This window comes from Cydia amplana, chromosome 4 (assembly GCF_948474715.1).
Source record: "Cydia amplana chromosome 4, ilCydAmpl1.1, whole genome shotgun sequence".
In the NCBI taxonomy this organism is placed as follows: domain Eukaryota; kingdom Metazoa; phylum Arthropoda; class Insecta; order Lepidoptera; family Tortricidae; genus Cydia; species Cydia amplana.
Window position 1 is genome coordinate 13,832,872 of NC_086072.1, and position 23,187 is coordinate 13,856,058.

The 23,187-nt window shown below is 37.2% G+C and overlaps 4 protein-coding genes across 6 annotated transcripts in view; 1 reads left to right on the forward strand and 3 right to left on the reverse strand.

Moving 5' to 3' along the window:
• Positions 1-1,143: 1,143 nt before the first annotated feature.
• Positions 1,144-23,187, reverse strand: part of LOC134647253 (aspartyl/asparaginyl beta-hydroxylase) — a 48,221-nt gene continuing 26,177 nt past the window's right edge. For all 3 annotated transcript variants that reach the window (XM_063501525.1, XM_063501526.1, XM_063501527.1), the window contains one exon: positions 1,144-1,153. The gene's annotated coding sequence lies outside the window, so the exon portion shown is untranslated. The remainder of the gene's footprint in view (positions 1,154-23,187) is intronic.
• On the reverse strand, positions 4,286-6,350 carry LOC134647215 (GPI transamidase component PIG-T). The gene is made up of 3 exons (XM_063501443.1): positions 6,163-6,350; positions 4,790-6,079; positions 4,286-4,566 (listed from the first exon to the last, which is right to left on the reverse strand). The coding sequence occupies exons 1-3, from the start codon at positions 6,326-6,328 to the stop codon at positions 4,346-4,348; spliced, it is 1,677 nt and encodes a 558-aa protein (XP_063357513.1). The 5' UTR covers positions 6,329-6,350; the 3' UTR covers positions 4,286-4,345.
• Positions 6,879-20,177, forward strand: LOC134647257 (major facilitator superfamily domain-containing protein 12-like). Its single transcript, XM_063501531.1, has 9 exons — positions 6,879-6,895; positions 7,309-7,605; positions 7,691-7,898; positions 8,164-8,248; positions 8,655-8,855; positions 16,238-16,535; positions 16,852-17,002; positions 19,015-19,148; positions 20,047-20,177. The coding sequence occupies exons 2-9, from the start codon at positions 7,326-7,328 to the stop codon at positions 20,094-20,096; spliced, it is 1,407 nt and encodes a 468-aa protein (XP_063357601.1). The 5' UTR covers positions 6,879-6,895; positions 7,309-7,325; the 3' UTR covers positions 20,097-20,177.
• On the reverse strand, positions 22,272-23,172 carry LOC134647216 (ubiquitin carboxyl-terminal hydrolase isozyme L3). The gene has a single exon (XM_063501444.1). The coding sequence runs from the start codon at positions 23,135-23,137 to the stop codon at positions 22,445-22,447; it is 693 nt and encodes a 230-aa protein (XP_063357514.1). The 5' UTR covers positions 23,138-23,172; the 3' UTR covers positions 22,272-22,444.

Sequence of the window (23,187 nt, forward strand, 5' to 3'; positions counted from 1 at the left end):
GTTGCATATAAACTTCTATTGCAGGGAAGTACCTACCTTTTCTCTGCAACTGAATGTACGTGCAAATTTGGCAACTCGTGACTCGTCGAGGGCAAGTAAGGATTCGCTTCAATATCCCGAAAATATGGAACATTAGGTAGGTACCTACCTAATACAGATTTTAGCCGATTAACATAACTAACCGCGCTCACAAAAACTCGCGGGTTTTCCAGCGATTTTTTAACTTTTTCATTTCTGTGAAATAAAACTAGGTAGTAAACCTAAGTAAAGTGTCAAAAACAATGCGTTTAAATTATTTGTATTTACCCGCTCGCAAGTCTCATTATCAAAACAAATACAAAATTAAAAATAAATAATCACAACACAATTATTATTAGAACAAAATAACCCAAATATGTGTATAATCAAAGTACCTATATACTTTTTTTTTTTTTTTTTTTTTTTTTGTTAGAATGGCTTTTGCTGCCAGGGCACTTTGCCAATGTCAAGTTTAGTTATAATATAAGGACAAACTGAGGAGTGCACCTAATATGATTTAGCCCAGAAGTTTGAATTTAGAGAATTATACACTTATAAAAATAGTTTTAATAATATAACATTAGCAATAAACACATATATAGCTGAACATACATAAGAAATATTTATAGACTTATATTATTTTTATCAATAAAATATGCCAACAGTTTTAATACATTGGGTTCAGAACTAGCCAGAAGAGATTTGACATTACAGGGGAGGCAGACTTTGAATTTTATCAAGAGATCGTATAAAGAAAGACGGTTCAACGGACATTCGAAAAATATATGTTCAATTGTACCTACACCATACCCACATTGGCATTCCGGGCTACCTTTTACATTAATTCTAAATAGAAACTCCGGAGAGCACACATGACCCATTCTAAGGCGAATCAGAACACTTGTTACTTTTTTTTTGAACCTATGTTTATAAAACCAAGGTTTACGATAAATATTTTTTTGAATTTGAAAGAATTGTAATTTGTTATTAGAAACCCAAAGATCCGACCAAACAGAAAGTAGCTTTGATGACGAAACTACGTCCAAGTCCTTACTGAAGCATTTAAAAAAGGACCTACTACCATTTGTAGCCGCCTCTTTGGCAGCTTCATCTGCTTTTTCGTTACCGTGGATTCCTTTGTGGCTTGGAATCCATGATAACTGTACTTCTAAATTTAACAAGTGGCAAGAAAAAAGAGCTTCTTTAATTAGGCAAATTATAGGGGCTTTTGAGCAATTTTTGATAGAATTACAGGTAATGGCCTGGATCGAGCTTAAACTATCAGAAAAGATTACCGATTTGGGCACCTTGAGTTCTATTATATATTTAACTGCTTTCAAAATGGCTACGCATTCTCCGGTGAAGATAGAGCAAACTGAGGGAAGTTGAAATTTGCGGGTTGTCATCAAATTATCATGAATGAAGGCACATCCAACTAAACTATTGTTAGATTTTGAAGCATCCGAGAAGAGTAAATCCCATTCCTGCCACTTAGTTCTTACTGAAGACAGGAATCTGTCATTGACGTCAGTCGAACTACGGTTGACGCCAATGTTCACTGATTTCTGCTGGAACGTGAGGGCCTCGAAAGGAACTGTATAAATGGGGATCTTAGAGAATTTAGTTAAGGGAACCTCAATATTATTTAATCTAACTAGACTGGTAACAAGATTTGGTTTTGGTCTTCTCAGCCATAACCGATTCACATCAACATGCGATTGTAATATTTGAAGCTTTGGGAAGATAGGGTGGTTTTCTAATTGAGCAACACGGAATAAATATCTATCAGCTAGATACTGACGACGAATCTTTAAGGGGGGATCAGCGCATTCTACTTGAAGCGCTCTAATGGGGGAAGATCTCATGGCACCGGTAACTATTCTGAGGGCTTTAGATTGGATCCTATCTAGTTTCTTAAGATCTTTTTTGCGACACGGCTCAATTATAATAGAACCGAAATCGAGAAGAGACCTGACTAAGGCGTTATATAATAATTTCAGAGAATATGGGTGGGCTCCCCACCAGGAGCCAGATAGGGCCCGGATTATATTTAAATTTTTTTCACACTTTCCAATTGAACTTTTAATATGTTCGATCCATGATAATTTGGAATCAAAGATAACACCTAGAAATTTTACATTACTATGGACCGGGATGATTTGAGAACGAAAAAACACATTAATAGGAGGGCAATTTCGGCCTCTGAAAAAGACTAGAGCTGAGCTCTTAGAAGGAGACAAGTGTGTGTGATAAATCGCGCGATGTCGCCAGATATATGACTATGACACAGGCGCCATAATATGCCTGTATATGTCGATCGAAATCGCTTTGGCTTTTATATAGCAAACGAAAGTAGCGCTTCCCAACTGCACCAACTGTACAAAGTCTTCAAGATGGCGGGAGGTTAGGTATGCGCTGAACACCGCGCCTAGGGTGGTATTCCACTTGTCCAAGTTCTTTGTCCAAAGTGTATTTGCGTCCCACGTTTTGCTTAATAAAATTTACCTACGCTTATGCATAGTCAGCAATAAGTACTATTCGCTTAGCACCGTTGCATATAAACTTCTATTGCAGGGAAGTACCTACCTTTTCTCTGCAACTGAATGTACGTGCAAATTTGGCAACTCGTGACTCGTCGAGGGCAAGTAAGGATTCGCTTCAATATCCCGAAAATATGGAACATTAGGTAGGTACCTACCTAATACAGATTTTAGCCGATTAACATAACTAACCGCGCTCACAAAAACTCGCGGGTTTTCCAGCGATTTTTTAACTTTTTCATTTCTGTGAAATAAAACTAGGTAGTAAACCTAAGTAAAGTGTCAAAAACAATGCGTTTAAATTATTTGTATTTACCCGCTCGCAAGTCTCATTATCAAAACAAATACAAAATTAAAAATAAATAATCACAACACAATTATTATTAGAACAAAATAACCCAAATATGTGTATAATCAAAGTACCTATATACTTAATCACATGATTGGATAATTATAAAACTTCAAACGTCAAATACTGGTTATATTCTCTTTGGTTATTAACTCTACAAACCACTACAAACTCAAATGGTACTAATTATCCTTTTTGCTAAAATATGTGAATAACTGATGTATAATCACTAATCATTATGTCGCAGTCGGATCGTATAATCCGCCGTATTACATTACGGCTAGCCGTTTTCAAAAACAGGGGCGTTTTGAAATGCGGCGGTTCAACGATTAGCCGAGCCGGATTATACGATCTGACTACGACAATTATACTTTGAACAATATTGTTTTTTCGATAGTCCGTTCGGAAAGCCCCATATTGGGCCTCAAACATTCCACGATTCTTCTCTTTCCGCACAGACTCTACTTGACTAATCATCAGCCTTAGCACAAGTGCACCGCGACAGTATCTCGGGCGCAAACTATATTAATTTAAACGAGATAGATAGTCTATCTTGCGTCCAAGGTACTGTCGCGGCCTACTCGCGTGCTAAGACTGCAGTGATTAGGTACCTACACCGTACACAGTACAGATGTAGTGCATAATCATTTTGCCATCGTATTTTCTCGGTAACGTTAATTCGTATTTGTCAAGCTCCTTCAGTCAACCTCACTACTTTTTGTAGTAAGACGGACTGAAATTACGTTCGTGCGTTTCCGTGTAAATACGATGGTAAAGGATTTTGCACTACATTTGTACATCTATCCATAATTATTCCATTAACTTAATCAAATCTAAGTACTATCCAATTAATAATTCATCAAGCGGTTTAGGCTGAAGGCTGTTACAAAAAACAAATAATGCACAAACAATGTATATGGTGGTTTTCTTTAAACTGCGTTAACTTCGGGGTATGGCTAAGTACATTTAAGAAAACTGAATTATGTCATAAGTAGTTAATTTTGATTTATATTATTTTTCGTAAACAGTAATTTATAGCGTTGTTGTAACACGGACATTACCTACCTATATTATGGAGTGTAGAAGTAAAATGTACTCCAAACTCCAATATATTATACTACTCTTTGGGCAAGTGTACGCGCTCGTAGGGGCCTTATCAGATAAAAAGAAATAATTGATTATCTCCAAAATGGAGCTAATTAGAGTACTAGTTTCCTCGAGAAAGTTACTTAATTTAAGCTGAGGAATGTACCCTTGAAATTAACGGATTTAAAAAAAAACACCGTGTATAATAAAATTAATAAAATATCGTGCCTTATTTTACAGAAAAATAATGGCAACACTGTGTTCCTCAACACTGTAGTGACAAATGAAGTGATATTTTCAAAACGTAATTTATTAATCAGTCTATACAAAAATCAATTAATTAAAATTGGTACTACTCCTTTTTCTTCTTAAATAAGCTCATGATCTTCTGAGCCAGTGACATGGATGTGCCCACAGGTTTGAGTACAAGCTCCTTGGTGGAGATGTTGTGGAGCGGGCCGAATGCCAGTGCGACCACGGTGCAAGCCAGGCAGATGACGTTGTAGGGCATGCTGAAGTCAGGCGTCGGGAGGGACACCATGGCACCATTAGTCCGGAATACAATTGGGTACCCTGAAAGTTGATAATGTTCCTAAGTTTTTTCTAAATCTTGCCTTTATACCTAGTTTTTAGCAAAAATCTTCAGAACATAGGGTACAGGTTGTTGATTTTTTTCTTGTTTTATTGTGATGTGTTTCAACCACATTTATTGTTCAGAACCTTAATCATAAAGTAGAACAAAATATTTTAACTATTATATGGGATTACAATTATAAATAAAAATTTGTATACTTACAAGACTGTGAAGCATTGATTATAGAGTCAAATGTACTTCCAGTGATGGGCAGGCTCGTATAATTCTTAGCAGTTGGTAGGTTAGCAGATACAAGAGCAGATCCAATGTAGAACCCATGGTTTGCATCAGGGGGGTATTCTTGCCACTTCAGGAAGACAAACTCAAAATCAATGGTGATGGTTGTAGTCGATCTAGGGGGCAGTGTTAGCAATAGTTCAAGGTGGTATGGCTTCTGCCTGCTGCGGCCCGGAGAGTAATACTGTGACTTGACTAGCTTGCTTTCAGCTTCTCCGTTAACTCTTAGTGTACTCAGCTGTATAGGCAGCCACCATGGAGCGTTTTCCAGTAATACTATATTTATTGGAGACCAGTAGTTATTAGTAAACTCTGTGACAATGCCACCAAATTCTTTTCCATATCCAAGCACATAACGGGTAAAAGTTAAAGGAGGCGGAACGGGCACAGCTAATTTGCTATTAGAATTATGTTTAACACCAATGTTAATCATCTGACCATTGGGCTCTACATCATAAACTGCAAGCTTCACCTGACTGCCGCCTCGCTGGGATAATTCCATCTTGTCTGGTGGGGACAGCAACTGGAACTGCTGTGTGTCATTTGAAGATACATCTACATATATTGTGCTTTTTGTAGATAATGGACAAGCTCCAGGCAAGCCCTGTCCAAACAGTTTACGGAATGACCAATCACTACTTTTAATTATATTATAGTCGTACACTAGAGCAACTGTCTGTTTAATTTCCAAGTGGGTTTGTGTACAGTCCTTTGTTGAGCACATTTTCCTGAAGTGCACTCCAATGGAGTGATAATTGGTGTTGTGTATCATCCTAGAATTGAGTAAGGATGCAAATCCACGGCTTGACTCACAGGGCAAAAGTTTCTTCCATGGAGTCAAATTTTCTGTACAAACTATTTCTCTAGGTAGAGACGCATATCTTAGTTGTGAAGTGACATTTTGGTTAATTTTGAATGCACCTGATGGCCATAGGACCATTTGTGGTGTGACAGTGTTGAAGTTTTGTATAAAGTTCAAAGAAGCACAGAAGAGACCTGCGAGGGTTGAGCTCAACTCCTGCCACTGTTTATCAATGTCAACAACATCGTGGGAGAACCAGGCGTATAGTTCGGCGCCGGGAGCGGCGTCCTGCACCGGATAGCCCCACTGGTTGTGCCTCCATTGGCCCTCTGTCAGTGTAAGGTGCAACTCCTCCACGTGAAAACGTGATATTATCTCACCCAGGGATCGTGGAGATAAATGGGAATGTTCAACTGAAAAAACCTTAAATAATTATCATCTTATAATTATTAAACGTTTATACATTATCCAAAGTGGAAAAATGAAGCATACTTACATGAAGATTCATCCTTAATATGAGTTATGAATTGAAAATACGTGTAAAGGTGTGTCGGTAACAGGGGTTTAATGAATAATTCTTCTTTGAAGTCATCTCCAAAGACTTGGGTAGCCGCTGCTACAAAGGTTATATAAAACAAAACTCTTGCTAGACACATTTTCATTATTAAATAAAATAGTATTTCCCATAACACCCTTCTTTTTTTCTTTCTAAATAAGTTGAAATGTCAATGCCATGTTCAAGTGTCAACTAAAGGGTAAAGGCATGAATCTAGTATAACCATGAAGTTATAAAGTTTAAGTTATTCTCTAGGTCCGTGAGTATAACTGGATCAGGCATGAGAGGTGGGGGGGGGGGGGAATTACCGAACGGGATAGTCTTATACACAAACTACTAAGAAGATACTACGTATTGGTTGCCAGAGTAGGTTCCTTAAGCCCCCTCCACACTCGTGCGCGAATCGCGGCACGAAGCCGCGAACGCAAGTGTGGAGTCGATTCTTAGCTCTTTCGCGCATGAGTGTGGAGGGCCCTTTAATGAACCCTTAAATAATTATTTGAATTTCTGAACGAAAGATGCCTCGAATTTGACATTTGTAAAAAAAAGATAATTGTCATATTGACTTTAGCATTTGACGTTGTAATCGTTATATATTATTTATTTATTTATTACATACAAGATACGACAACAGAAGTGCGGACGTCTCGCGCTCGAAATTGTCGAAAAATAGGTTCGCATTATTAAGTATTAAGTTATAAAATAATTAGGTATATCTTATATGTGATCAGTGAATGAACCAACCTTTGCTTTTTGGTAGGTATGTAAATTTTATCGGCACATTTAACTTGTAGATGTAGATGTAGATGTAGTGTAGGGACGCCCGGCCGGATGCAGGCGGGCTGTCGATCGCGTGTCGCGTTCATTCAGCCCTGTTCCCTGGAGTTGGAGCTGCAGGTTACTGTCCCGGCGGCATTCCCACACTATTCTCCTCGAATCTTCTTGTTTTCCTGCAGAACAGAAGGACATCTTTGAGTTCGACGTCCTTTAGTTCGTGTTCTTTCAGTGTGTCTCTACCGAATGTATTATATCGCGGTTTAACTTGATCGACAGTAAATTATTGAACCAAAAAAAATATATTTTCAGGTTCCCAATTATAGAAAATGGATAACGAATTCCTAGATATATCTACGAGTCTTCGCTTGCAAATCGGTTACGGCATCGGGCACGTGTTAAACGATGTGTGCGCTAGTTTGTGGTTCACATACTTTTTAGTATTTTTTCATTTAGTACTAGAATTTAGTCCGTCACAGGCGGGAAAGTTAATGTTGATAGGACAAGTAGTGGATGCGGTGTCTACTCCATTCGTTGGATACTGTTCTGACCGCACAGACAACACTGTTAGCATTAGATATGGCAGAAGGAAACTCTGGCATCTATTTGGTGGGTGGATATTTCTTATCAATATTAATGTTGCTAACGAATTTAATATGTTCACAGTCAATCTTACAGAAGTTTCTGTTTACAGGGACAGCATGTGTATTGGGATCATTTCCATTTATATTTTCTGAGTGTATTGGGTGCACCATGGCCCACAAGTGGGCACAGATGTTTTATTTTGCCGCGTTTATTATGATATTTCAAATTGGATGGGCAGCAGTTCAGATTTCACATCTGAGTTTGATTCCGGAATTAGCTGATAGTGAACATACCAGAACACATCTTACTGCTGTCAGGTATTCTTATTTATAATATACAATTAGCACATGTAGGTATCTGTATCCACAATGTTGTGAAACTGTATAAAACTTTTGTTCTTTTGATAATATAAAATTTTTAAATTATATTTTGGTATCTATGTATATTGTGATATTTTATAGTGCAAGATACTATTGCAGATGACCGTCTGTATTAGCTTGTTTGAATTTGAATATGTTGGGTTTATAAAATCAGTTTATGCACATGTACATACACAATAATAAATAGATTGTGTCTTTACAGGTATGGATTCACAGTATTTTCAAACTTGTTTGTGTACATTGTGACATGGGTTGTGTTGCATATGACTGGAAAATGTGATACACAAGTATGTCCATTACCTTAATTTTTATTTTTCATTATCCTCCTGAGACTTCCAGTACAAATTTTTGTACATAGTCCACAATCTATTTTGAAGTTTGGTTGAATAACAAAGAGTTCCAAAACAAAGTACTGCTGCCGGTGATCTGGGTCTCAAGAGGTTATAACTGAAATGGTTTTTGCAAATACGAAATATATAAAACAACATTATGGTATAAATACTATCAATCAAATACTTTTATAAGTTTAAGTTAAATTAATTTTCATCATACCTACTCTTTCTCATTAATATTTTTACAAAAACACGCATAAATTGGAAGATCCACTTTTATAAGGGAAATATTATAAAAACCTTAGTTATTTTTTTTTATATTATTAAACAGTTGATAACAAAGTACATTTTCAAATTTCAGCAAGTAGGCCCCGGGGATGCTTGGAAGTTCCGGCACATAGTGTACATTGTGATGAGTGTAGGAGTATTGGCATCTCTCCTTTTCCACTTCAGTGTGAGGGAAAAGACAATCTACAGGCGACAGGAACAACTACTTGAACATGGCAGTCGGGAGCACCCACACACACACATCGGCTTTTTGAAAAAGCCTGTGATGTATCAGGTAAAATTGATCCTGTCTTTGGTGAAAATTGATTTATTAAAAAATTATACTATTTCAAACTTACTTTTGCAATGATTACTAACCATCAAACTATAAGTATTTTTTTGGACATAATTACATAGATCAACCTAGCCCCAAACTAAGCAAAGCTTGTATGATGAGATAATATACATAATTATATAAGTATTAGATAAAAAGATACTTGGTTAGATATATATCTAACATCCATAACTCAGGGACGAATATTTGTGACGAACACTTACATAAATAAATGCCCTTAATGGGATTTGAACCCGTGACATCCTACTTTGTAGGCAGCGTCACTAACGAATAGGCTAGGAGGCCGTTATAACCGTTAAGTGACCATAATTATTGTTTACTATCATTATTAATTAATAATTAAAAACGATGTTTAATTTACTGGCATGGCAATTTACTTATCTTCTATCAACATGACTAACTTCATTGTATTACATCCATCTGTTCTGACTAATATTAATTCTTATTACTTAGACCGTGTTTTGACTTTTTAACAAATGAGTCATTAACTTATGTTATTGTTGAATCAAGTAATACTCAACAACCTTATACTGCTATTAATCAGACATAACTACGAACATGCATGATGTAATCATTCACAGATTTAATGCTCAGTAAAAGGGGTTCAGCACTCAAACCACTGCTTTCAGCAACATTTATTTTATTACATTGATATACAGGATTAGTTTAAGATTACAATAATATCAAATCGAACATAACCTCGGGCAACGCGCGCCGCCATATCTGACAGTTCTCTCTCTCTACCATAGATACAATACAATAACCCAAAAGTATAAAGCCAGGTGCGTACTACATGATTATCAGTGTAAAGCCACATACAGAACATTAACTAGGTATTGTGATGCTTATAGCTCGGCCGTCCTTTTATTTAAAGTGAGTCCTCTCACTAAAAACAATTGTACATTAATAACAACAGTAATATATCATGACAATTTTATCGATATCAAACAAACATTCATAAGAACAGTTTTTGTAAACTTCTGACTATAGACCTTTATTAGCCAATCACAGCCAATGACTATTTGCATATATGTAAGTATGTATTAACCTTATTGAGAAATCAATCTTCTGACTTCACATGCTTTAACCTGAGATCATGTAAACAATAACTTAATACAACCAGCTAACCTTATTGAGAAATCAATCTTCACACTTCACATGCTTTAACCTGAGATCATGTAAACAATAACAATACAACCAGCTAACCTTATTGAGAAATCAATCTTCTGACTTCACATGCTTTAACCTGAGATCATCTAAACAAAACTTAATACAACCAGCCAACCTTATTGAGAAATCAATCTTCTCACTTCACATGCTTTAACCTGAGATCATGTAAACAATAATTTAATACAACCAGCTAACCTGGTAGCATTAACAACCTTCTTTCGATAATCTTTCAATATACTTATATAAACTAATTTACATTCATGGTCTGCTCTAGACAGTCTGCCAAAGTATAAACCAACATCAACAATCACAGTCTGCCCTCAAGGCCTGCTCTACACAGTATGGCAAAGTATAACACGTCATAAACAATGACAGTCTCCCCTTAAGGTCTGCTCTAAATAGTTTAGCAAAACATAATTCATCATAAACAATCACAGTATTCACAGTTTGCAAAACATAATTCATCATAAACAATCACAGTCTGCCATTAAGGCCTGCTCTTAATAGTTTGCAAAGCACAATTCATCATAAACAATCACAGTCTGCCATTAAAGCCTGCTCTAAACAGTTTACAAAGCATAATTCATCATAAACAATCACAGTCTGCCATTAAGGCCTGCTCTAAATAGTTTACAAAGCATAATTCATCATAAACAAACTCAGTCTGCCGTTAAGGCCTGCTCTAAATAGTTAGCAAAGCATAATATGTACATCATAAACATCACAGTCTGCCATTAAGGCCTGTTCTAAATAGTTTGGCAAAACATAATACGTCACAAACATTCACAGTCTGCCCTTAAGGCCTGCTCTAGATAGTTTGGCAAAACATAATACGTCACAAACATTCGCAGTCTGCCCTCAAGTCCTGCTCTAAATAGTTTGGCAAAACATAATACATCATAGACAGTCACAGTCTGCCCATAAGGCCTGCTCTAAAAGTTTGGCAAAGCATAATACATCATAAACAATCACAGTCTGCCCATAAGGCCTGCTCTAATAGTTTGGCAAAGCATAATACATCATAAACAACCACAGTCTGCCCTTAAGGCCTGCTCTAGACATAATCCCAAAGTATAAATTGTTATGGCCTGCTCTAGACTTGACTAGTCTAGACAGTCTGCCACTACGGCCTGCTCTAGAAGACAGGCTGCTATCAAAGCCTGTTCTAGACAGTCTGCCAAATTCAACCTAGACAATCTAATAATTTGATTTGGTATGGCCTGCTCTAGACTAGACCAGTCTAGACAGTCTGCCATCACGGCCTGCTCTAGAAGACAGGCTGCTATCAAAGCCTGTTCTAGACAGTCTGCCAAGATCCAACCTAGTCAATCTAATAATTTGATTTGGTATGGCCTGCTCTAGACTGGACCAGTCTAGACAGTCTGCCATCACGGCCTGCTCTAGAAGACAGGCTGCTATCAAAGCCTGTTCTAGACAGTCTGCCAAGATTCAACCTAGTCAATCTAATAATTTGATTTGGTATGGCCTGCTCTAGACTGGACCAGTCTAGACAGTCTGCCATCACGGCCTGCTCTAGAAGACAGGCTGCTATCAAAGCCTGTTCTAGACAGTCAGCCAAAGTTTAAATCATCAACATCATAAACAATCGCGGCCTACCCCAGACAGTCTGCCTTCAAGGCCTGCGCTGGTCAGTTTGCCAAAGTATAAACTAATATATATATTTTAATTTGGATCAGACAACAAAGCCCATATTACAATAACCTAACTTTGCCAAAACATAAACTAACATAATAAACAATACAATAACCTAACTTTGCCAAAACATAAACTAACATAATAAACAGTCATGGCCTGCTCTAGACAGTCTGCCATTTCGGCCTGCACTAGACAGTCTGCCAAAACTCAACAGTTATATTCTAGATTCATAATATTAATATGATAACTAGCAATCATGTCAGCGAAGAGTCTCGAACAACACCTAGAGATACTCTCGCTGGGTCGCTGGATCAAGGTTCAGATGCAGAAGGTGGTAATCTTGGACACGGCGCGTATGTACGTCGGTTCCTCACTCTGTGGCTCTGACCATCGGCAGCTTGGGCCCTGCCCACTGCTGGCAGCACAATCTTAACAGTTTAACCTCCTTTGCTTCAGTCAGCTCTTGCTGCGAAGCCCTCGCTTATCATCAATGAAGGGCCGTTCAGCCAGGTTACCAGCGTTGAAACATAAAAAAATAAAAATGTTATAATTATTGGCAGTAGCAACGATCGTTTTAGTCTCAGTCCTCGTCAATAATTAATTCATTGATCATGCACATCGACTCAGTCAATCACTATCATCATCAATTAATCTTACTATATACATCATCCATATATCGTCATCAAAGTGGTCGGTCAAGCATTATCGCCGACATTGTCATCTAAATCGTCCAGCTCCGTTTTTATCATCGATATGGTCAGTTATTGACCCTGTCATGGGGCAAACATCGTCGCCGACATCGACACTGTAGTAGACATGTTCAGTCATATACATCATCATCGTTATCGGACCTCTATTACCTTAGATTTTCCTTAGATACCTACTCATCGTTACTAAGATCGTAATCAGACGTCAATGTCGTCATGGATATCAATCATTATCTTCATCAAAAATCATCAACATTAATTAATTAAAATAACAAATATTCCATCAATTCATCAACTCAGAAATAACATCTAAAATATGTTTTATTTTTTTATTTTTATTTATTTATATAAACAGATTATTCAATGACCTGATGGTCCTGATGTTTCGTCCTAAACTTCGTCCAATATTTCACAATAGTAAAGTAATAGGGATTCAGCCACAGAAATCGGCAAAAACGCAGCAATAAACCTTGGGGTGACATGCACCCGGAAAGAAAACACTCCAAATAAGTACTACTGTATACTACACGGAGTATACCGTAGCAAATACTATCGACATTACCCCACCTATTATATTATTGGAACCATTGGAAGTAATTAAAAGTAATTCCAATACCTTAATTCACCCTATAAGCAAATGAAATCGTAAAGTCACAAATAAATTGTATTTCATAGCAACAATTCATAGTTTCATTTTTGGTTTATTACTGGATTGCAATCATAATCATAATCATTTATTAGTCGCCATCCATTACACACACACACATTACGCATGTATAACTGCATTACTTATTTCAATTTTGAATACCTAGTAAAATTTTAAAAAATATAACTGAATACTATGCAATATTATTAGACAAATATTGAGTCAACAGCACGGAAAAGTAATCTGTTCTTGTTTAGCCAATCCCGTTTAACAAATGCTTTTACCAGACAGGACTTGCACTAAATTTATAAATTTAGAGAGACAAATTTGTACATTGGTGTATATTTTGTGCAATAATGTTTAAATATAAATACCGCTTGTCATCAATTCAAAGGTATGAAGTAGGTATTCAAGAATTCCAAATAGAGTGAAATTATTCACTTTCTTTTTTAAATACCTACTAGGAGATCTTAACCATTGTAAATGAACCTGTACTCGTTAACAGAAAATAAACTTTCTTTTTCGTTTTCATTTGCAATCTCAGTAAAAGTATCCACAATGCGACCAGACATCATGTTGCTAATAATAATGCTTTGAAATTGTTGCTTATATTTTCAAACTTATTTCTTTTGTAAATTGATGTAGAATAATTGTGACACCATTAATGGTGCAAGTCTCTTTTACATTCTGAAATGTTAATATCATTAATTTAAACTTCCTTGATTTGTATGTGAGGTGTGAGGATTAAGCCTGGACTATCCCTATAGTCCAATATGCAAAATTTCCATACATCCAATCAATCGAAAATAATAATAATAAAAGAATGTATGACAAATCTGTAACCGATAACATTTAAAATTTCGAAAAATTCTGCTCATCTGTTTTTCATCTTTAAATTATATAAACCTTGCTCATATACAAAATTCAGGCTTAAGAATGAATTACATAAACTAATGAATTGGGTTATTGAGATACATGACATTTGAAACAATAGCATGAAATAGATGTGAAACTACCAGCATCATTTCAAATTTAGAATTCATACTGTGTGTAATTCCATTCAATCATTATTGTTTCTATATGCTTCTCTCTAAGTATCCAGATTGATAATTTTCAGTATAACAATGATATGCAACTACATGCATGTACCTACCTATGTAGAATATACCATTCAATATCTTCAATTATCATTTTTTTAATCCCTTTTTCATACACAAATGTTCATAAATAATTATTTTTTGTTGTCAAATCAAAAACTATTTTCTGTCTTTTGTCCAAAATAATTTATATGCACATTTACCTATCATATTATTTTATTCTGAATTAGAGACCGGAGTATAGAGATAGAGATATATCTAAATAAGTGTGGTGCCTGCTAAAGGCCTCTTCTAACTCTTTCCATTGACAACTGTCATGGGCCAATCTCCTACAATTCTAGCCCGCTATCATTTTCTTCCTCTCATTTTCGCTATCCCATCATTTTATCATGGCGATAACCTCTGTGATACTGATCCATAACATTGTTTTGTTATCTCTTACCATATATAGGCATTATATACTCATGCATCATTAGAAACAATATACCTTTTAGTGTCATTAGACTATCCAAAAAAGAATAGTAATAATACCTAGTAAATATTCAACTAACATCATTATACAACTCAGTGTTAATAACTAACTTCACTGAGCACCTGCATTGTACCTGAATACTGCATAATGCCATCCTTACCCTTTTGACTTCCTTCGTAACCATGTTGGCTCTTAATAATAGCTCTGTGTCTCACCAATCTCACCGTGACGAAGCTGATGGTTGTTTTGCTTGCGTTCTCGTCGAGATCTATTCTCATTGTATTCCAACATGTCATCTCACAGTCCAAAAACAAACAATGACAAAAACACGGGTTAATAACTAGATCAAAATAGACGAACATCCAGTGCATTGCAAATTTAAAACACTTTTTATGGTAAGCAAACAAAACCAATTGTCAATCATTTTGTTTAGCGTACAAAATATGAAATCTATCTTGTATCATATATATACTTTCTATTGCTTTCATTATGAAATGAACTCTTAAAAGACCAAGCAACTTACATTTCTACGCACCTCTCGTCATCAGTGAGAGCGACGATCGTGAGCTCTCAGGTGGCTGACGTAACCTATCTTTGCAGTGAATGTACGTCCACATTCACCGCAGGTCAGCAGCCCTCCGACAAAATTGTATTTGATGACCGCAGGTGGTCGCGCCTTTAACTCATCACAGACATCACGCTTCGCGTAGTTCCACTCGCCTCTGCTCTTCAAAGGCTTGCACTTTTGTATTCATTGTATGCCTTCACTTCGGCCGATCTTGTGCGGAAGTCTCCCAGTGCGATGGTTCAATATAGCACCTCCATACAGGTGAAAACAATCATCCAATTTCTATGTGGGCATTTGAATTCACAATCCCGCTTTCTGAGATGTAATCATTCACAGATTTAATGCTCAGTAAAAGGGGTTCAGCACTCAAACCACTGCTTTCAGCAACATTTATTTTATTACATTGATATACAGGATTAGTTTAAGATTACAATAATATCAAATCGAACATAACCTCGGGCAACGCGCGCCGCCATATCTGACAGTTCTCTCTCTCTACCATAGATACAATACAATAACCCAAAAGTATAAAGCCAGGTGCGTACTACATGATTATCAGTGTAAAGCCACATACAGAACATTAACTAGGTATTGTGATGCTTATAATATATATATCCAAAGATGAGTCATCCATCCCACTAAAACAAATATATTGTGTATGGTCACGTGTATTAAAGTAAGCTACGTTAAAACTAGGTTTCAAACACAAAAACAGTGCACGATGTCCTCGATGATATAATACAGACATATTTACACTGAAAATACAAATTGGTACTACCTATTCCTTTTAAAAACAAGTACGTCATTTTCCCTCGCTCATGACGAGTGTGAGAGAGTGTTGGAAATGAGAGAGTATGAATGGTATTATTCCTTAAGTCTAGTTTAAGTTACTTCTTAATTTAGTAGGTAATTTTAATTCTGAATCCATTTTGACAATATGTTTTTTTCCTGTTAGGTACATCTTACATTCAATCAATTAATTTAATATATCTCTTTTTATTTCAAGGTAGCTGGCATATATATGAGCACCAGACTAGTAGTAAACGTGGCTCAAGTACTAGTGCCTTTATATCTCCACCTGACTCTAGGTCTCGCGGCCAGGTCGCTAGCCGTGGTCCCTTTAGCTATGTACCTCGGTAGCTTAGCGGCCGCGGGAGTACAGAGGATTGCTCCGAGATCCATTACGAGAAAGATGTACTATGTTTTTGGGACGGCGTGTGCTATGACTGGATTTTTGTGGATATATTTTGAGCTTGATGACAATTTTAAGACATACTTTATTTATGTTGTCGCTGTTTTGATAGGTGAGTTATTTTATCAATATTTCCCTATATGAGTCTAGTCTTAGTATGGCTGGACTTAAATCAAGGTAGCGAACCTTTTGACCTAAAAAGTCGTATTAAATTCATTTCGTGGTTTGACTTTGCGTAATGTGAATGCGTCACTCTCGTTTTGTTATAAGTAAATTGGAAAAAGATACAACACAAGTGTTTGGATAAATTACGATCCGGCGATAGCTGGTCATGTTGAACAACTGTCTCTAATGTTTCCTTATGTTTGTACCCGGTCAATCTGTGTAAGATTCTCTTCAAATACCTATTATTATTTAAAAAAATCCAGGGTTCGGTGGCGCCATCATGCTGGTGACCAGCCTGGCGCTGACGGCGGACCTGGTGGGCGCGCAGACGGAGGCCTCGGCCTTCGTGTACGGCCTCATGAGCTTCACCGACAAGCTGGCCTGCGGCCTCGCCATCGTCGTCATACAGAATTTGTGAGTTACAATATTTGATTTGATTACATTAAATACTCTGAAAAGAATAGCTACCTACTTAAGATTTTATGGTTATGATGTAGTTAAGGTAAAAAATCAAATGTAAAAATGATTTATTATTAAATTTAAGTACTTAGGTACCATCTGCTTTTGATTGCTGAAACTAAAAGCAATGGCTGCTTTGTGAATGAAATTATCAATTATTATTGTTTGAAAAAAAAAACGCTCGTGTACGGAATTGGCCCTATTCCGCCGAATTTGGCCGCATTGACCCTACCTACAGTAGGCCTAGCATAGGAAGGGCGCGGCAGTATCTCGCCCGCGAGATAAAGTACCCGCCTTTTCCTTACTGTATTAATTCAAGAGGGACGGGTAGTCTATCTCGCGGGCGAGTGACTGTCGCGCCACTCCTGTGCTAACCCGGCAGGTGTCGTCCCTCCTGTACAATATATGTATGAAATACTAATTGCTATACATATGGACGGCATGAATATATATAAATTACACATTTATATCATTAGAATGGAAAGATGAGTCGACCAACTTTATTCCACTCTACTTAATTATGTGTATACAGATAATATGAGGACTTGCCTCTCTCATGTGGTTGTATCACTCACATGAATGATTCAGTTTTACTTGGTGCCCTTCCATCTCGTTTAAGCTCTGTGTGGTTGCTAACCCACATACTACTTAATGGCTATGCACCTCCAGTTGGGCATCGGTCGACTTGCTCCGGTCTATACAGGGCCATATCCCTGGTGACTCTTATCAGATTTGCACATTTGTCACTTAGCCGGACGGGGGGGCTATGCCCCCCCGGAGACCTCCACCTTCCCCATAGTCTCGCTACGGTTGCTCCAACTCAGTCGACCGTGCCCGTGTGTTCCCGGACACACCTCAAATACATGTCCAATTTCCTTGACTACCAAGTGTGCAGTGCACTGCAAGATTGGACTACTACTAACGGAAAGAACGATATGCTATAACCGTCTCCTCATCTTTCCACCTTATGATGCACGTTTATGTCGACATAATAATATGGCAAAGCAAACACTCACCTGATGTGTTTCTGATGGGGCATTGGGCCTCCTAGAAGCTCGTGGCTCCTAACTGATCTTACTACCACGATCTACGCTCATTACCTCGTGTACGCGGCACTCCTTTCCCGCCATCTTATTCACAGTACCATCAAGCAAAAGTTAGTCAGAACAAGTGGTGTTACCACACATCAAAATATAGACTGACATTACTAGTTTTGATACATACCGACTTTTATATGGCGAATCGCGCTGTGCGCGACAGCAGGGTTGGGCTTGGGCAGATAATAAAAGCAAAAAGTTGCCTTTAGCAAAAGCATGAATTCATTTTTTGTTTCGCATTAAGCTAACGCGGGCAGCTTTGCATTGGGATTATTAAGACGTAAGGTTACGAGTATTATAAGATCTAGTCTAATTTCATGAATGTTTAACTTTGAGCACACAGCTGTCTGTGAAGAGCTCAAGCGCCCCACAAGTATAAACTATACTAGCACACCACTTGGAAAAATAAATATGATTAGTTATTCATTACTGTCTACATATGCAAGTTACCTACTGCGCGTTCTTATCAGTAGGGACATGTATTGTTTTGAATTGTTACTATGATACTTATTCGCTAGAATGTACCTAATTGCAATCGAAGTAGGTATCTAAAGGATATAATGTTATTAGGTATATAACAATTACGCTGTTAATTAGCAATAAAAACATACAAACACATTTCACAAAAATATATATCTAAGGTAAAACTATAAACAACACCGTGCACCGTTGTCCGTTAGCGACTGCAACTGCTAGGTAGGTATCTATAGATAAGTAGGTATTCATCGCTGAATCCCATTTAAATGGAGACGCGAACGCGTTTACGATACAATACAGTAGTCAGTAGGTACCAAAAAAGGCTGTTATCAGTTCTTTTTTAATCCTTCTATAACAACTGGGCGTAATTTATTTGCTAACGGTTGCTTTCAGTGCGGAAGGAGCGGACTCATCCTACTACCGCTACGTGATGGCGTGGGTGTGCGGCGGGGCTGCGCTCACCGGCTTGACGTTAACACTGCTGCTGCCGCGACTTACGCCCGACTTGGAGTCTGTACCGAATGACGGTAAGTTGTAGACTTGTAGAAGGGCTTGTACCGGTTTTAGCCACCGTGTTTGGCTAGTTGAAATTTGAATAATTGAAACTTTACTGCTACCGAGGCTCACGCCCGACTGGGAGCCCCGGCCCCACTATCGACTAGTGGTATGGGAAGAATGCAGGGCAGTATGGCGGCCGATGGCGGTGGCATATACACAGTGGGGTGTATATGTGATCTGTAGACTAGTACCTACTTACGTGCGGATAACGCGGATGTCAGAATTATGTTTTAGGACTCTTCCTAGAGAAGAGGTTACACTTAGTAATAAACATTTCGACGTCGCATAAGAATGACCCCTTGGGTTATTCCCACTATTAGTTACCACCAAGTTGTTACCAGTGGTAACTACTGGGAATTTTTTTCCCACCTTATACCACTGGTAACTACTGGGAAAAATAATTCCCAGTAGTTATCACCAAAATTTTGTTAGAGTTAAATACTAATAAAAACAGTATAAAGAGTATAGTATAAGTATAGTTATTTTGAATTACCTAATAAAATCACTTGAAAAATAATTTAAATGGATTATTAAATTTATCCTTACATATATTATAGTTTTTGCACTAGTACCGGTTAAACTGTTTCAATATTATTGGTCACTTTTAAGGCAGTTTACTAAAACGTTAATCGACTTATAATTATTTTATTTAATCACTCTATATTTATACTATACTATTTATACTGTTTTTATTTGTATTTAACTCTAACAAAATTTTGGTGGTAACTACTGGGAATTATTTTTCCCAGTAGTTACCGCTGGTAACAACTTGGTGGTAACTAGTGGGAATAACCCGACCCCGTCACTAAATTTAATTGCATTATTTATTGAAATGAGCGGGTTACTTAATTGTTTTTTTTTTTTCAGAAAACATTGAAAATGTGTCAGAAGACTCGACCACAGCACCATTAGAATGAAGGTTTGATCAAGCATACCTTATGCCAGTAATTAGCACAATTTTCTCTAGCAAATTTTATAGCACAATAATCTCATCATGTGGTATACGTAATATAATTTTATAATCTCCTTTCTTTAAAAACAGTACCTAAAGTCTATTTTTTTATTCGGTAGACTGAAATGACAGTTAATAGTATGAACATGAAATGTCATTTCATACTATTAACTGTCATTTCAGTCTACCGAATAAAAAAATAGACTTTATTTATATTAAAATTATGAATTACATAATATTTAAATACCTACTATGAAATTGACGTCTAAATATGTGATATTTTCTTATTATATTGACTCCAGGATAGTCTAAGTAAATAAAAAAATACGACTGTGGTACAAAAAAGTTTCAAATGAATTTAAAGGCAAGTTACTTTTTAGGGGTCTTTACCCAAAACCCGTCTGTCTGTCAGTGGGCTATATCTATTAATTTTAATCATATTCTGTTCGGCAGTTAATAACCATTAGGGGGATTAGGACTTGGGTCATACCTATACACATGACCCTCCTGTTTAACATTGCTGCAGCCGGTAGAGTTCCATTACGTGACATTGGATGAAATACCTAAATAGGTACATTTATAAGTGTATACAAATACATGTTAATTCTACTCTTAGGGCCACTTGCGCCAGCCAGGGTGAGCCACTAACCCGGGGTTAACCCAGTATTAAATTGTACTGGTAACCATGGTAACTCCAGGTTTAGTGGCTTAACCCTGGCTGGCGCAAGTGGCGCTTAATGAATACATTCCATTTACTAATTACCTACCTATTGTAAATAAATTGTTTATTACGTTACGTTAAACAATGTTACTTTATATTAAAGTTTACGTACATCATATAGAAGTATTATGTATCCAATACACTAGATATTGTTGCTATTATAAATTATATTCAATCCTCCTTAACACATTCACTGCCAAGAACCCGCCTGGTGGGCGTTCGTGAACTTTGCTAAGATGCCGGACAACCCGCGGGCGGGTTGTTTTATACGCAGCTATAGACGACCGGTTTCAGGGGTAGTGCGCCGTTTTCTGTCTGGCAGTGAGTGTGTTAATAGCAGATCCCAAAATGTCTGAAGTTATGTGGTTTATGCCAGATTGGAGGTTCATATTTTTCTGTACTTACTGTATATAAAGAAAATAGACCAAAATGACAATTGTAAATTAAGGCAATGTAATAAATGAAATGGAATAGAAAATAATACTTATTTCTTATTTATATTGACACCTTACAATTTTAACACAAAGTTAATGGGTATTATTTATCAGATTTGTCAATGCTCCAAGATAACTTTAATAATATTATCTTGGTATGTTGTTCACAACAACAAAACAAAATAACCCTGCCCTACAAGTAATGGCACGAACATCAACAGTAAACCCAATAGACGCCAAGGAAGTATTGGAACATATCAAAAGATTAAGGGATCACACATCGTGAAAACAACAAAAGAACAGTCAATTTTTAAAACGGATGTGTGAGAAAGAAAGCTATATATAAGGCTAAAGGTACTGAAGCTGCCCACACTCAAAGCTAGGAGGGTGAGAGGAGGACAGGCACGAGACCTCATCGAGTGTTTTAAGATTGTCACCCACTGTTACAACCTCCCTGACATCCACAAAATAATCAATAAGAGAACTGTCAGCCGCGAGACCCGAGGTCACAGCCTACGAATTGTTCGCACTCCCACTACTACTAAAGCTGCATGCATATCATTCCTTGTCCAACCGTGTCGTGGCGGCTTGGAACCGTTTACCGGATAGTGTTGTGACTGCCCCCTCGGTCAATGTGATTAAAAACAGATTGGACAATTCTGCCCTGCTAAGCCGAAAAGCGCTATCTCAAAAGAAAATTCATTGCTAACTTATACTTTAGTTTCTCTAGCTGAGAATTCCATTTTCAAAATCATTTGTTTTTGAGATAGCGCTACTTGGCTTAGGAGGGCAGAATTGGCTTTTAAACAATAAGTTAGACTGATGATTACTAGTGAAGTGATATGACTATACAAACTTTGAACTATATAACATTGGACACTTGTGTCACATAGGCTCATCAGCTCAATAGCTGCTCGCCTATAATTATATAATAATAATAATAAAAAAATGTTGTTAAAAGGGAGAAATGAAACACTAATGTCTAAAAAAAATATTTAATTGGTATCACAAAAGCTTGCCTTGCCTTGCATTGCAGTTTTTTTTATGTTAAATTTATTACAAGAATACTTTATAAGCTTAACATTTGAAGCACATTGCTTGAAAATGACCTAGTCTTTTAAATTTTGGTAGGTTTATATGATAAAAAGTTTAAAATGCTCAGTCAGTAGCGGTTAAAGCAACCACTGTGAAGCGGACCTCTTCAGGGTCTCTGGCAATGAACTCTTGGCAGACTTTGGCTGCATCATCTAGTAGAGTATCGGCAGTTGTTGGTCCATGGTTAACTGGAAAAGCCTTACGCCCATCCAGTTCAAATAATGCACCATCTTTGTGTACAAATGTAATAAAATGATGATTGACAGGATCTTCGGCACTGGGAGTGTTAGTTTGGCCCTCCTGTGCCAATTCCTTATGAGCATTGATAATACCCTCGGTCTTCTCCAACAGAGCTCCGCGAGCTGCTGCATCCAGTCCTTTAGCTTCATCTAGGAACTTTTTCATTACACCATCATTCAGATGGATCTTATCAGTATTGTTAGCAACACTATGTACCAAGGCAATGGTTCCACAAGCATTGCTTAGATTTTGTTTCATATAAAAAATATCGCTAGAAACTTCTTGCCCTTTAGACAAAATGTCACTTTCCTCTTGCTGTTTGTGCTGCTCGTATTTCTCGGATATCGGGAAAAGCAGCATTACGGCAAGCACAGGGCAAGGCACCCAGGAGAGCATTTCGGAGTCCAATCCCATTACATCAACAACCGACCAGCTGCTCGGTACACCCAGCTTCTGTAGAAATTTGTTCATAACCTCCGGGTTAGATTCCAGCGGGATTAGATTTTCGGTTGCCATTTTTTTTAATATTCTGAAAAAATACGTCTGAGGTTACCGGCGTCTTTTGG